This window comes from Papilio machaon, chromosome 16, assembly GCF_912999745.1.
Source record: "Papilio machaon chromosome 16, ilPapMach1.1, whole genome shotgun sequence".
NCBI classification, from domain to species: Eukaryota; Metazoa; Arthropoda; class Insecta; order Lepidoptera; family Papilionidae; genus Papilio; species Papilio machaon.
In genome coordinates, this window is record NC_060001.1 from 2,032,905 (window position 1) to 2,049,600 (window position 16,696).

Here is a 16,696-nt window from a genome sequence, read left to right on the forward strand (position 1 = left end):
TTTTCATGTCATTATTTTGTTTCTTTTTAGTGCATTTTGTTTGAGATTGTTTTTTATGGTACTTTTGAATGCATTTTGTTTAAAGTTGTTTTTTTATGTTACTTTTGAGTGCATTTTGTTTTGAATTGGTTTTTTTAGGTTACTTTTGAGTGCATTTTGTTTGAAATTGGTTTTTTTAGGTTACTTTTGAGTGCATTTTGTTTGAGATTGTTTTTTTTTGAAGTCGGCTATTTTTTTTTCTTAAAATTTTTGTTTTATTTCACAATTTTCAGTGAATTTGAAGTTCAATTACAAATTTCCTTAATACATATAAAGACATAAATAAGACAAATAAAGAAAAGGACTTTCCTATTTGATATGTGAGTACTTCAATTCAAAAACTAATTTAGAATGCAGCAGATAACCACTTATCCTTTAAACAATGAAATAATTATCAAAATCGGTATACAAATTGAAAATTAACGAACTAATACATCGTAGCGTGCCTTTAATTTTGTCCAGCCGCGCGCCGCACTAGCATTTTTCGAATGCGCGTAGTTTTTAATTATTTAATATCTTCCAAACTATTGATCAAAATTACATAGTTTAAAGGCTAATGTAATCTGCATTTATTACTCTAGCCATCAAACATATTTATTTGGATAAGGATTCATATCGAATGTAATATAATAGCGCCGTAAGCTTACGACGCTGTTTTTCGTGTGCATTTTAATCGAAGTTTGTTCACAATAACATGGTTTTTGTGAGACATCCATAGATGATAGATATATGCCACCGAAGACTTTTATTTAGCAAATTTAAGGATCTATAATTACTCCATACTTATTTTTATGTAAGTCATATAGTTTGACCTACGTAAGCCCAGAAAGCAAAATTGTGCTTTTCGTGTAGCATTTTTCGTTTCCGCGTAATTTTATTCTTACGATATCTCCTAAACTATTAGACAGAATGATATAGTTTCAATTGCAAATATAATCTACATTAAATTCTCTTGATAATGAACATGTTTATTTACATAAGGGTTAATACTGAACTCGAATAATAGCGTCGGAAATAGGGCATGAATTTAATTGATGTTTCTGAAGAAAAAAATGGTTATTGTGAGAAAACTATAAAAGATAGATATATGCTATCGCGGACTTTTAATTAGCACATTTAAAGAGCTACAATTCGCCATACATCATTTTTATGTAGGTCCTATAGCTTAGCCTACGTAAGCGCTGAAAGCAAAAATGTCCCTAATTTTCGCAACAAATTTTGAAGCTATATTCAAAATCTACTAGTCTTCTAGTTATTTAAAAAAAAAACAAAAAAATCGGACCCACCTGCAAGCACTTCCTTTCGATTAAAATATTTTTCATCAAAATCGGACCACCAGGGGCGGAGTTTCGCGGTAACACACATAAAAAAAAAAAAAATACAGTCGAATTGATAACCTCCTTCTTTTTGAAGTCGGCTAAAAAAGAATATGTTTTATCAACACAGTCTAATAAGGTTAATTTTTGCAATTCTTCCATTGTTTTATTTATTAATCCAAACTAATTACAGAACTTTAACATTTTCTGATTAAACTGTAGCTTTGTTTATAAGATGTCAGGCACTCGGGTGGTTTTGACTGATCACGTGATCAAAGTACTGCGAGTACCTTGCCTCGAAAACGCTAGTGCTCACAGTAGAATATGGCGGCGATTTATGATGTCATATATTTCCCTAGGGTACTGCGGCAGTATACTGGCAGTCCATAACGGAACGAATATTTCTACAGTGATAGCACTGTGCAGTGCTCGCAGTGTATATCGGAACATACCCTATGTCTTGCAACAGAACGTCAAGTTCATATGAAACTGAATGCAATTTTTAAGAAGCTAACGTTCTTGATGGAAATGGTAGAGTTTAAAAGTTATTATATTGATGTGATGATCTCTATCTTACGCTATAACTCAACTGACGTCACACTTTTAGTGTTACATATTGTCATCCCTTTCATTTTCTTTGACAAAACAGAAACAACAATATGTATTAAACAAGTGACATGCGATACCTATAGTAATGAGTTTAAAAATTAACTCACACGAGGATATTAGTAATTAGCTAATTAGGTTAATCGAAGAGTTTTATTATAAAGTAATAAATAAGGGTTTCTCCTTTTTTATTTAACTAGACTATGAAAATATCAAACCATGTTTACATTCCCGCATTATATATGTTTATGAATTTAAAATAATAAAAAAGTATAATATATTAATTTTACGTGCCGTTTTTTATTTTATATTCATAAAGCGGTTATTACTCTTTTATGTAAAACTGGCCATTGCACTTTGCTATGTTCAAAATACGATTAAGATATGTTTACTACAAAGAGTATATAGAAAATGTAAAAGAGAGAGATTCCGTTCCGTTCAGTGCGGATATCCGACAAATTTATGTCCATTATATTACAGTGAAAGACTTGTTATGTTAAAGAAATAATTACTTTTCCTTATACATAATACGTTAAACTTGCCATTGACTTGCAATTGGTTTATAATTAAATACATACAAAATGTATTAGACGGAACATTACGAACTAGTTAAACCATACTCTCAAAAACTCAACTACCGGTAAGTAGAGTTGTTTATTTCGTTGTTTATTTTTATTCGTTATTTTCGGTTGTTTATTTTAACACTTGTGATAGATAGCGGTAATTTTGCTTAAAAATATTTCAAGCCGGCTCGTCATGCTTGGTGTTTGTTACAAACAGCCACAATTATTACATACTTGCTGAACACGGATCACAAACGCCCTACACAAACAGGCATTCCCACGCTTGGCAAACTTGTATACGACACAGACGCTGATCACTGGCACAAACAGCGAACGCCAAACAAAAACAGTCAACTGACAAACATTTATCCACATCTTTGTTGTTATCCGTTCATGTTTGTTATTTGACACTGTTTGCCGTTACTTGCCAAGCGTGAGGAGCCGGCTTAAAGAAAAGTATTCGTTATGTCGGCTCTATAACTAGGTTTATATTTGAATGTCTTTGTTTATAATGAGCCTAACTACATCTATATATATAAAAGAAAGTCGTGTTAGTTACACTATTTATAACTCAAGAACGGCTGAATAGATTTGACTGAAAATTGGTGGGCAGGTAGCTTAGAATCAGGAAACGGACATAGGATAGTTTTTACCCCGTTTTCTATTTTTTATTCCGCGCGGACGGAGTCGCCGGAGTCGGAGTTTAGAAAGTCGCCGACGAATGTTTACATAAAAACTTGTATCGACCTAATAAGTTGCTATCATATCAACGCTAATAACTTTATAATAACTTGATTGGCAACGTTTTAATAGCTCCTGTTTGCAACCGTTTGCACTAACGACACTTTCATACAAAATAATATAGCCATTCCTCTCACATTCTTTGAATATATAGAGATAGTAATATGTTTTTACGGATGTTTCAGCAATAGAAACCCTTAGTAATATAACTTGTTTATCAATAAAAATATTTACTACTCTCTTTTGTTATGTTTACTTTTTCTACTTAACATGTGTATGAAGTGTGTAGAAAAGTTTTAGAACAAGATTTATTTGCATCCTTAAAATCATGAGCTGAATATACATATTATTTTTATATTGAGTATACATTCGTAGCATAATTAACATTCGATTGGCGATATCTCTAGTAGAATCTTCAAAATATCCGATTCAAATAATTTTTGTACACACACTACGTGATCTATTCGCCCTTTGCCTTTGCCATATTGTTTAAACATAGATTGTCATTTGTCAACAAGTCAATGACACTAAGCATTGAGGCATTTAGTCAAAATAATACAGAATACGAAAAAAGAGTAACCTGGTGGTTGTGAAAGTAATGCCATAAATAAATAATACGATGTGAAAGTGCACTTTAATAGTACATATGCGTTGACAAGAACTAGACTGATTAAACAAAATTTGGAAGGGTTCCAAATACTTATGGCTTAAGATTTTAGAAAAATTGGATTCCTTTGCTACTCTTTTCCATACGTAAGTTTTAAATTTGATTTATTTTATTACTGTTGATTGCACAAATTAGCTTTAAGTGGCCATGTGCAAATCTCTGAACCGGTTTAAAAGTTCAGCTCAGGTAGACTTGAACCGGTTCAGAGATGAGCTGCGGTTCAACAAGTAAATTAGCAGCTCATCACTATGTACTATGAGTAAATGAGCAAACAAATTGAGCTGAACTGCGAGTTGGTTGACTGATCTGCTTCATACATGTGAGCTGTGAGCTGATCTGCAGGTCATAAATTTTAGTTGAGTTACCCATAAACTTCCACGGTCGACCCATCTCTTATCGTTTAAGCAAGTTGCTGTATATATTTTTTCAAAGAGATATAGAGGGATGATAATATTTTATTATCTGTGTTTTTGCAATGGAAACTCTGGTAAAATATATTCCGGTTTTATATTGAATTGAATAAAAAAAGTTGAAAATGATCGGGTTCATTAACTGGGTTATTTTGACCTTGACTAACAGATAATTGTTTTATTTGCTTAATTATGATTTTTTAATATTTTTGAATAAAAAAAACATTTGACTTAACTTAAACTTTGGCCAAAGTACAAAAAACCTGGCATTATAAAAATATGGACTGTATTAAATATATTATATTTTTTCTACTATATAATGTTATTTAAAGCTTGTTGGTAATTTTTAGAATCAATTTTATTATATTACAATATGAACCAACTTCGCAAAACATAAAACTTGCATTGCGCTATTTATTTAATGTCAGATTTGAATATTTTTTAAATAAAAGATAAGGTAAAATAATGCAATTTTGCAAGATGAATGCCACAAATGGTATTTCAAAATTATAAAAAAAATCGATTGCAATATTTGTGAATTATTTATATCGATGATCGAGTCGCTCATTAATTATTTTCGTTGCGAGCTTAGCCATTATTATTTTATTGAATTGTAATAAAAAAAATTATTGTCCTTCAGTCTGTTTCGCTTAATAGGTACCCAGTTTTATTTCAGACTTACAATTTCTAATTTAATCACTAAAACAAAGGTAAGCTTTCGTTTCCTACCGTTATCTATTGGATGTTTGGATGAAGACGTCATCTAATGAACTATACAAAATGTAGCCCTTATTCAATACACGCCCGGAATCTTAACAAAACTAAGTAAACTAACCGAAGTAGAACTAACTAAACTAGATTAGCTCGCAGCCGAACATTTGTCAGGTTTAAAAATACATGTTTTTGTTTTTGTATTTCATATGGAAAGATTTATATTGCTATTACGAAACTGAATTTAATTACGTCTTTTATAAGTCGCGTGACCTTTAGATACGTTTAGCAAATATTTCACATTCACTTTTAGTGCATCAAAACGAACGATTTAATTACTTTGTCTTAATAATTTTAATTGGTATTGCGAATTTTGTGAGGATTAAAACTTTGATTTTTTTTATATATATGATTCTTGTAAGTGTACAATTCTGTTTATTGGGGATCCTGGAATCAATGTTCGACACTGAGTTAGTGGAAATAATTTTCATTCAAGTCTAGAATGTTCCCTAATGGGGACTTTTTAACATAGTTCGATACAGATTATCATTGGGTAACTACCAATATCTACATATATAAAAGAAAGTAGTGTTAGTTACTCTATTTATAACTCAAGAACGGCTGAATCGATTTGACTGAAAATTGGTGGGCAGGTAGCTTAGAACCAGGAATAGGACATAGGATAATTTTTACCCCGTTTTCTATTTTTTATACCGCGCGGACGGAGTCGCGGGTAAAAGCTAGTATAGTGATAAATATGAATTATGAAGCTTCAATAATCCCTGTTTTATTTTATGAATTTAATAAAAAAAAATAATTTAATACATTTTTAAGCTAAATGCTAAATTAGCTTCTAGTATCTTTGAATTGATTGGATACTTTAAAGTTTATGGATTGAATCCAGTCTATAAATTACGTCAGGTAGATATAATTTATGCTAACAGACATGTATTTCTGCAGATCTTTCGCGTAATAATAAGTCTACAATAAATATGACTGTATGTAATAGTATATAATCCTTAAAGGAATGTACAGTGAGCTTCGTTGATGGTTACACAACACTCAAGTGATCATCTTTTGAACGAAACAAATTGAAACGATTATATTAAAAAATATTATAGAGCTAGCAATTATAGAGTACTGTGCAGGCAGTCAACATTGTCTTTTATTTGGTAAAAACATTAATAAAACACCTTTATTGTAAATTTGTGACTCTAGAACTCCACTGCAGTGACTTATATTAATAAATATTGCCATCCCATTCATTTTCTTAGACAAAACAGAGATGATAATAGTGTATTAATTTAATACAAGTTTCACTGCTGTCGAACCACAGTAAGAAAGTTCGATGTTTCAGTTCGTTAACTGTTATACCGCGAAAGAAGGTGACTGTACATTGCTGTATGTAACTACATGTGACTGCATGGTACAATTATATTGCTACAAGATAAAATGATACTGGACACAATATGTCACATGTCTTATACGGTTGCTTTGCAAATTATAGGGTTGCCACTACACGTACTTGTAAAAAGTAAATACCGCATTCACGCATTGTTCGTTTTAGTTTATATAAATGCTTATAACTCTTCGTATTTTTATTAAGATACATATTTGGTAAATTACAAGTAAAATAAATATAACACACAAAAAAAAATACAGTCGAATTGATAACCTCCTTCTTTTTGAAGTCGGCTAAAAAATGTGAAGCCACGATAAACAATTAAAATCTGTCATTATTGTGGTGAACGTTGTCAATTATGTACCTTAAAGAATGCAGAGATATGCCAACCCTGTGGGCGGATAGATAACCATATTAAATCAAGCTATTATTTATACGGTGATTTTCCAGAATAATTCAATCAACATTTTTTATAGCAATCTTAATTTTAGTAACATCGATAATCAATATTGAGCAATAAAATTAAATGATTGGATTATTTTAATGTAACAAAACATCGAAAAGATTAAATCAAACGCTGTAACGTAGTTGAACGGACCTTAAATAATTGGATTCAATGGAAATTTACATAATTGATCATAATAAAAATACTGGCAGGCTATCCGCTATTATCAAGTTTAAGAGAAGTAACACACATATGATGCGAACAAAGATTACTCATCGTAATTTGACTACTAAATAAGTTCCTAAGAATTGTTGGGGACAGTTCCAAACGCTAAGTTCCGCGTTCACACAACTTCAAATGCCATCCATACAATCATGCTTCTTCTAATATTATAAATAGCTTTTACCCGCGACTCCGTCCACGCGGAATAAAAAATAGAAAACGGGGTAAAAATTATCCTATGTCCGTTTCCTGGTTCTAAGCTACCTGCCCACCAATTTTCAGTCAAATCGATTCAGCCGTTCTTGAGTTATAAATGGTGTAACTAACACGACTTTCTTTTATATATATAAAAAATAGATGTGAAAGTTTAGATGGATTAATGGATGAATATTTGTTACTACGTATCTTCAGAATCGCTAAAGTGATCAAGCTGAAATTTGGCGTCAATGTAGTACATAATCTGGAAGAACACATAGGCTACTTATTGAGTTTTTGTTAATTTTGCGCGGACGGAGTTGCGGGCGAGAGCTAGGTCATGCATACTATTAAATACCATTTCATATACCTAAGTTAGTTTCAAAATTTGTAGCACAAACATTCATCTTACGCAAAATCCTCAAATTCTTTCGGATTCGGAAGTAGAGTTACACAATGCATTACAATATTCAAAGCTGTTACATCACACGCGGAACATTGTCACTATTCTATATTATTTGTGGTAAATTTTAACGCCAAGGCCCGTTAGAAAGTTTTTTACATACTGTGATCTTCCACATAACAATTTTGCAAAGACATATTGTAACCTCAATTTTCGCCAAAGAGAATAAGAAAGATCACATTTATCTTTAAGGTTTATAAAACCATACGCCGGCCCCACATGAGTGGCATAAGGCCAGGGAGATGATGATAATAAGAAAGATCACAATATCTACTTGTTTCATCAGTAGAACTCCTCGGTTTTGAAGGAATTTCTTATACGACATTCTTTCTAATATTTGTCACGTTTGCATTGAGCATTTATGTTTCACTAAAGGCGCAGTTTCATTAGTCGTTAGCGTCCGCATGCGTGGTGCGTGATTTTCTGTTCACGCATGTCATACGCGCTCGATGCGAGAAGCGTTTTCATCGTTAGGGGCTGTATGCGTTGTGCGATAGTCCTTAATATTCCTTACCGCGTTACTACTCATCAATTGATGTACACACGATGATCATTTTCCTAAGTCGCCAAACCGTATACGGGGAGTCCCCGCATGCTGTATAACAACCGATTAGTGAAATTGCGCCTTAAGAGACGACAGAACCTGTGTTCCCTTATCTTCATAATTCTTTTGTTTTGGTAATGTATTTAACATCTTAATCAATTTCATTAAATTAAAAACTAGAAGTCTGTCGTAAATGTTCAATAAAATGTTCTATTATAATTATTCCTTAAAAAATTTCTTGTATTCATTCAACAATGTATGACATCATTTATTAGTACAAGGCAGCAAGTTTTAACAATTATGTGATTTCAAGCCAAAAAAAGTTAAGAATCAAGTAAAAACTTGTATTCTGACTGTTAAATAATTTTCAACATATTTTTATTTAATTATAGTTTTTTGAACAGTGAAAACGTTTTTATTATGATTTTGTTAATTATTTGACTCAATTTAATGACTTGTTCTGTGTAGTAAACAAAGCGTTTAAATTTAATTTCGATTTTCGGTGAAAATAAAGAACAATTTATTATAATAATTGAACTTAGATTTGTGGTCCTATGAAATAATTAGATTTCATTAACTTTTTGGCACGGTTTAGCTTGAAACTTGAAATTGTTTTACCAATTAATATACAATATAAGTAATAATTACCCATACATCTACAAGGACGGTAAGGCTAAGTTGCTAGCAATAAAGACGTAAACTTGTTGATTATAAAATAATCATTTAGTAATACTACAAATTGCAATGACGTTAAACTGATATTAAACACTTCCTGTAAGGTGCATGGTAAGCAGGTATACTCCGTTAGTAGGGTTGTCAAAGCTTAATAAACATGGACAAGAAAACTTACAGCAAAGGAAAACAAACGACAATCACAGGCCAACTCTGGCGGAAGAAGAAAAAAAAACGACGTCTGCCCATAATTCTTAGCGGACGCCGAAAAAAAAGACAACATCCAGTCCAGTGACTTGTTCCATACCTTTCTGATCCGAAGATGCCAGTCAAACCAGTAGCCCCGATTATACATCATGCAAACGTGTAGAGGTGACAGACATAAATATATTGTAGGGTCTTTATTTTTAAGAGTGCATTTGTGAAGAATTTTTCTTTATTATTAACTCATTTAGCATAACTTTTTTTCATCAATCCACTTCGACTCGGTGTCTAACAGAAAACAAATTAATTCAAATCAATTCACAAATTTTAGACTGAAGAAAACTTTTCTATGTAAAGTGTCATCATAGATTGAATTGTTTTTCTCCTTGCCTTATCAATTTATTTTTACAAAATGGATCATGCAAATATGTTTTAGTTACACGTCCACATTTAATTGAGATTTACACGCTTAAAAGAAAAAGTTAAATAATCTAATTTATTTTCTTTTTTACTTTTCCAAATAACACGGTCACTAAGTAACATTGTATGTAAATTTATGTTTTTTTTGCGTACAACTTCAAACAATGACATTAAATTTATTGTGTTGACCGTTTTAAAAATAGAAAGCCAGTGAAAGCCTGATAGCAAGGACCTTTCTCTGTACATTGTCGGATGTTAAAGCTGATATTTATTTGCAGTCATATATTTACTAACTACTTAAAGACAAAGGTCTATAGATCATTAGCCACCCTGTCAATGTCAAAAAAGTGTTACTGTTATTGTGTTAATGTTATTTTCTCTGCTTAAGTAGGATTACATATTTTGTAATAGAACTAACCGGGACAGAGAGAGATATGTTTGTTCGACTATACCTGTATCCATACTGATATTATAAAGAGGAAAGATTTGATTGTTTGTTTGTTTGCATTGAATAGACACGGAAACTACGGAACCGATTTGAAAAATTATTTCACTGTTGGGAAGATAAACTATCCCCGGATGACATAAGCTATATTTATAACTATTTTTTGGAACGAAGTTCCTTATCGCGCGTTGTGAAAGGGGGCTAGACGGAAAAAATTCTTACGAAAAGTTGTCACACTTTTTGCTATAGTAACCATGGCAACGACGTGACAATATATAACGAAAATTCATAGAAATAAAATGTACTTCTTGTGAAGACTTAAGTTTTTTATTCATAGAATAAACATTAGTTCCTTCACTAATTAATCGAAAGGAACTTCGTTCCATCCGGGTGTCCCTTGACACCTCTCAAGTTTTTTTTTTATAATTAAGCGTGGACAAACTCACGGGCAACTTCTAGTATTTAATAATTTTTTACCCAAATATGATTGTAATATTAAAACGTTCTCTACGATAAATTTTTCGAGAACAATCAAAAAGCATCAACATATTAAAACCAGAAAAACATAAGAATGTCAGAAAAAGAAACAAAACATTTTTAATTGCGGATTCTTCGTGAGGTACGAGAACATCCAGTTTGCAGATAACCGCGGGTTTGCACTGTTGAAATAAATATACAAAAATACATTGTTGCCTTTTTTTCAAAGGTGTAATAAGGATGGCAATAACTATAATCTAAAGCATTTCGGTAGTGGAAATCCATAGTAAAAATAAGATTAACAACATAAATCAACATTCTTTCGCAATTATCGTCGCGTAATTATCTCATCTCGCATTTATTACGAGCTTCTACATTGAATAATGTAAACTTATATACATTTATGCTTGAGAAGGTCAAAGTTAATATCTTTGAATTTTAATAAATATAATTCCTTGATAATATTGATAAAAAACCTATCTCCACTTTTTACTACCTAGAAGGGTTGACACAGTATTTACTACTCCATACATCTGTCATAGAGCGTCGGTGGCTCAGGGGTTAAGCACTTGACTTGCAATCTGCAGGTCTTGGGTTCGAATCCCGCCATGTACCAATGTGTTTTTCGATTTCCGATTTACATATGTACATTTATCCGACGTTCTTACGGTGAAGGAAAACATCGTGATGCAACCTGCACATATCTGAGAAGAAATTCAATGATATGTGTGAAGTCAACCAACCCGCACTTGGCCAGCGTGGCTGACTATGGCCTAGTCACCCTTAACTTAGGGTAGGCTCCGAGCCCCTCAGTGGGGACGTATAGTGAGCTGATGATGATGACATCTGTCATATCTAAGTTCACTTCCTGCGTACGCATATCCTCTTTCACAAAATCCATCCATACTTTCTTCCGTATTGATAAAAAGTATACATTGAAGATTTCCTTAAAAGATGTTCCTTGAAATTATAAAACTTTAAGACGGTTTAATTGAACAAATCAATTTCCTTAAAGATTCAACATTTCTCGGTAAATATGGGAATGATATAAAAACTACGCTATTAGTAACTTCTTCGAAAACATCGGGGAAGCGAAACGTCTTTCTGATTTTATGTGCCAAGAATATTCTTTTTTAATAAGACGATATCTCTTAATGGATGATATCAAGAGCAATGTTAAAAAATCCTTCTTCATTAATTTTCAATGAACCCGGAAAAGAGCTCAAGAATTGTTTATCGTGAAATCCTTGGCATTTTCATACTATTATGTTTCCTGTGTTTTATTTTGGATTCTTTGTTCCATTAAAATAGTAATTATAAGTAAAAAATGACGTTCCTAGAGTATAATAGTCTAGGAGCGAAAACGTGAACAAAGTCATTACAGTGATGGAATTAATAAAAACTGCATTACACACCGAATCAATACTTTATTTAATGCAAGTTATTTGAAAGGTCGGATGATACATAATTCGGTTTACCTCAATTCAACATCTCGAAAAAAAAAACACTTTTAATCAAGTTTTTACGTATTCCTAAGCATTTATGATCAACAAATTCTTGTTGTTATCACAAGCCTTCTAACAACGTAATTGTAAACCCCGTGACTATTAATAATATATGATTGCTTAAATAAAAAAACTTAGCACGTTGTATGTTTAAAAAGTAATGTATTAGTTTTTTTGTAACAAATTAAAGCCGTCTGATTCTAAAATCTATAGGTAATGTACGCCCATTTGGTCTTCTGAAATACAATACGTTTGTACCATTGTATGTTGATTTCGTCTAAGTATATAACATTCAAGTATTAGCTAGTTCACCTTCAATAAGATATAAAAACTGTCCTCCGGTTTGACACGCATTCTTCACAAAATGAAGTCATACATTCATACAAGTCATATTGTTTACTTGCGATAAAATAGCATGAAAATTTGTGTCAATTTCCTTCGTATCGTCATTTTCATCTATTATACGAGTGTTTTACATAACGGTTAAAGGTTTGATGCCAATTTTCTTGGCCATGCGATAGTAGCAGTCAATTTGTCCCTGCGGGTATGTGATGGTGCCCCTCTTCAGTGTCGCCTCTCTGTTGTTACGTTCTTTGTCTCCCGGCGCGAGAACCGGTAGTGATGGATCGATCTAAAAAAAATGTATTTTAACAGACTTTAAAAAGAGGTGTTTTTTTGTGTACAATGATTACCTTGAGATTTATGATCTGATTTACGTGATTCTTTTATAGTTTGATGCGGAATCTTTGTCATTTAGTCCATTTTTATATCAATTAAATCACAAATTAAAAAATTGAAATTATTATTGTAATACAAGTTACTAAATGAATACTTTAAAATTCTAATTACGTGGTTGAAGTAACTATGATCGTTATTTCATTTGAAATATAAATAGCTATTAAATTTTTAGACCCTGTTTACGTGAACTTGCGGTGAATAGATTAATTCATTTCAAAAAAGGTAAAAAGATTACAAAAGGCAAAGTATTTGTTTGAAAATATATCGCTCCTAGAAATGTATATAGTGTAACTTACAGGTTCCAAATTCCTCCAGTGCATTAAACATTCAGCTACTCTCTGAGCAAACCCCGGTGCGAAGCAACCAGGGTCAATCGCTGCAAAACATTGCCCCAAGTCTGGAGCAACGTCTTGACTGAACGACCAATCTGGCACTTTGAAGGTCGGGTTTGAACCTACATTATAAAATATACACTAGAATACATGAGTTTAGAAAAGTCGTTTTACAACAAAGTAATATTGATTTTTCTTACCTGAAAGACCGCTGCAGAATATTTCTACCATAGTATTGAGACAGTAGCCTTTATACCCGCTTGTTTTTTCTAAACCTCCTAGAGGCAGTAATTTACCTGTGTCGAATGCCTATAAACGATACATAAATATAATTAATTTTAATTAAATGTTGGTAGATTTACAAGTTTGCTAATTTATTTTAAAAGGCGCTTGGAAATTAAAAATCTATGAATTTAATTTATTTTTAACACACAATTGATTAAATTTTGAAATATTGAAATTGGTAAAATCTTAGATCTGGGAATTGTAAGAATAAACTAAATGGATCAAAAAATAAATACATTATACATTTAGTTGCTTGACCAAAGAAATACAATGGTAGTTGTATGGTGGTCGATCAAGCGGAAAATTGCTTTTCATGATTATGCGCGTAAATGCCTCAATGTCACTTTACTTAGCCTAAATCTATTGTAAACCGTGTCTTTAAGGAAGACAACAACTGACTTATAATATGCATAATAAACATAATATGCATATCGTGACACTTATTATAACTACTACATATTAATTTAAAAGCTATCGTAAATATATCAATTGTGAAAGAAAAATGGTAAAATATTCGCGGGACAGTTAAATTTTACTAATTACTTCATACCAATTTTGCATCTGTGGTAACTTTGTTATCCGGGCCCAGCGCCCATCCTTCGGGAATCGGCTCATTCTTATGTATCTGCATCTCTACCTGAAATAGTAATTAAATAAATTGTATTTATGTACCACTTCAATTTAATTGTCGATCAAAAAGAACGTATTCTTGTATCCTATACTTGTCATTACTTAATGTTATTTTACCTTTCCCATAGCAGCTGTGGTTGTCGCCATGTCAACTACCAGAGAGTCCCCGTTTAGTGCGGGCGCCGCTACGGCCAATGGATTTGTACCGCAAGCACTCTGAAATAAGATATGTCTAAATTTATGCGTCAGAGAAAACTCATGTTTACTTTAGACGTTTTTTAAATGAGTAAGATAATAAAAAATAACAATAAACTTGAGAGGTGTCAAGGGACACCCGGATGGAACGAAGTTCCTTTCGATTAATTAGTGAAGGAACCAATGTTTATTCTATGAATAAAAAACTTAAGTCTTCACAAGAAGTACATTTTATTTCTATGAATTTTCGTTATATATTGTCACGTCGTTGCCATGGTGAAGTAGCGCTCATTCGTCGTTAACATACTTACTATTGCAAAAAGTGTCGTGACAACTTTTCGTAAGAATTTTTTCCGTCTCGCCCCCTTTCACAACGCGCGATAAGGAACTTCGTTTCAATAAATCTAACATTTAATTGATTACTATCGATGGATTCCATAGTTAATTCGATTACCTGTTTAGATCTCGTTGGTATCATAATAGGTGCTGAATTAGTAAATGCCAAGCCAATGAGACCCTCCTTCTCTGCTTTCATGGCCCAGTATCCTGCCATGCCGAAGTGGTTCGTACCTGAATGTAGATAACAAAAATTAACATACAAATATTCGCTATCTGTGAAAAAACCGGAAAAATATTGATTATTTCACCAGGTTTACCATGTCATCTAAATCCAACTTAGGTCAAAATTAATGTAACAATCTGTAGCGTACAGCCCTGTATCTCTGATCCAAATTTAACAGTAGTTGACTCTTTGTAAGTCAATACTCATTACTGTTTATTTGCCATCTTCATCCATAAAAATAAACCTCACTTACGTTTAGCGGCCACCCAGCCAACACCACACTCCTTAGCTTTTTTGATAGCCAGATCCATGCAGAAGTTAGCAGCAGTCGCTCCCAGTGTATCCATACCGTCTACCCAGGCTGTAGCCGGTGACTCCTTGAGCACTATCGGCTTTCGCTCGGGATGCGTCATTCCTCCTTTAATGTCGTTTACGTATAACTCTGAGGAAATAAGTCTGGGATTAGTCGGGATATGAAGTCAGTTGCCGACTTTTATAAGACTTTGTCAATATCGGCGCAGAGGTTAGTAACTAGAATAGTAATCTACACGTTCTGGATTTCATCTCTGTCATTATTAATGTTTTTTTTGACGTTCACGTTAAGGCGAAGAAAAATATCGCGACGCTACCAGCTACAAGTGCGAAGATATTTAAATATGTTTGTTTACGAGTAAGTAGCTATAATCCGCACTGGGCCAGCGTAGTTGACTAAGACCTAGTCACCCATGCATCGACTCGAACTCTTCGATGGGGACGTGTAGCTGACTTGTCGCTTCACTTGAGAAATATAGTATCTAAGCTACCCCTAACCAAGTCTGTTCAGTCCATGGCTGAAGTGTCCAACGGTGTCGGCATACAGTAGAAGGTCGGCATGGGCTTTCGCCTCGGGCTCCGGAGCCCCAGCCGCCAGCAGACTGTCCACCATGAACCTGCGTACCTCGTCCACTCGCACTTCGGGCATGGCTGCAACTGACTGTCTGAAACGTTTAGCCTTCTTACTTATACCTAAATCGATTACTCTCGATCTATATGGTAGATTATACAGGGTGTTTTTTTACAATTTTTTTATATTCTTACATACTAAGAAAAGTACCGAGATTCGAGCAGTGGTTTTATATTTTATGATTACTAATGTAACAACGTCAAATTACTAACTCAAATATGTTGTAAATAGAAAGCATTATCTTTATTCCCGCCATTGTGGCATTTCGTCTGCAAGTTACCTTGATACACAAATATCTAACGCATATTTTTATCCAATTCTCTCTGTTCTTAAGGGTTAATCCGCAATTTAACATGATTATAAATATAACGTAAAACCTAAGCGTAAAACTTAAAATACGTTTTTCTCGAAGTCAGATGAATGACATAATCAAAATATTTTAATTCAAATTTTTTAATGCATAGATACAATAACTTTTAGTGATAGCACAACATAGATAACAAAAATAAGTATTTTCTTAAAATGTGCCATTCGTTAATCATATAATTTGGAAAAAAAATAATCTATGGCAAAATTTAATATCCTTAAATTGAACAGACTATAAGAGATTATTTAAATTACTTTTAAATTATCAAACAATTTCCCGGGTTTTTGTTAACTTTTTTACTTACTGCAACTGCCAACAAAAAGCTGTCGAAACGATTTGTAACTGCGAAGTTAAACGATACGTTACTTTATAATTTGTCACTTGGAATTATTTAAGTCGGCTCGAACAAATTGTTGATAACATGATAACGTACATTCGCAAGCATATTTTTATTCTGCTAGCGTAAACTACGAATCTAATCGGAATTCTTATATTATAAAAGATTTCTTATTTTAATAAAAGTCGTAGAAATAACTCTACAATAAGTACAGGGTGATTCAGATCTAGAGATTGTGTACACTATTTCTACTATTACAG

The 16,696-nt window shown here is 32.7% G+C and overlaps 1 protein-coding gene across 2 annotated transcripts; it reads right to left on the minus strand.

The window, feature by feature from the left end:
• Nucleotides 1–12,000: 12,000 nt before the first annotated feature.
• LOC106715747 ((2R)-3-sulfolactate dehydrogenase (NADP(+))) lies at nt 12,001–16,478 on the minus strand. 2 transcript variants are annotated; one of them, XM_045681552.1, is made up of 9 exons: nt 16,404–16,478; nt 15,600–15,762; nt 15,043–15,231; nt 14,682–14,797; nt 14,150–14,248; nt 13,953–14,039; nt 13,318–13,426; nt 13,082–13,239; nt 12,001–12,678 (listed from the first exon to the last, which is right to left on the minus strand). In XM_045681552.1, exons 2-9 carry the CDS (start codon nt 15,748–15,750, stop codon nt 12,520–12,522), a joined length of 1,068 nt encoding a protein of 355 aa, XP_045537508.1. In that variant the 5' UTR covers nt 15,751–15,762; nt 16,404–16,478; the 3' UTR covers nt 12,001–12,519. The 2 variants fall into 2 exon arrangements, with proteins under 2 accessions (XP_045537508.1, XP_045537507.1); XM_045681551.1 differs by having other exon boundaries at nt 15,600–15,766; nt 16,404–16,470.
• Between the last annotated feature and the right edge of the window lie 218 nt (nt 16,479–16,696).

Excerpts from the sequence above, each read along its gene's own strand:
- LOC106715747 (XM_045681552.1), bottom strand. The coding sequence starts at position 15,750 with ATGCCCGAAGTGCGAGTGGACGAGGTACGCAGGTTCATGGTGGACAGT. Across the intron at positions 14,249-14,681 it reads TACCAACGAGATCTAAACAG|AGTGCTTGCGGTACAAATCC; the intron begins GTAATCGAATTA and ends ATCTTATTTCAG. Across the intron at positions 13,240-13,317 it reads ATTCTGCAGCGGTCTTTCAG|GTTCAAACCCGACCTTCAAA; the intron begins GTAAGAAAAATC and ends TTTATAATGTAG.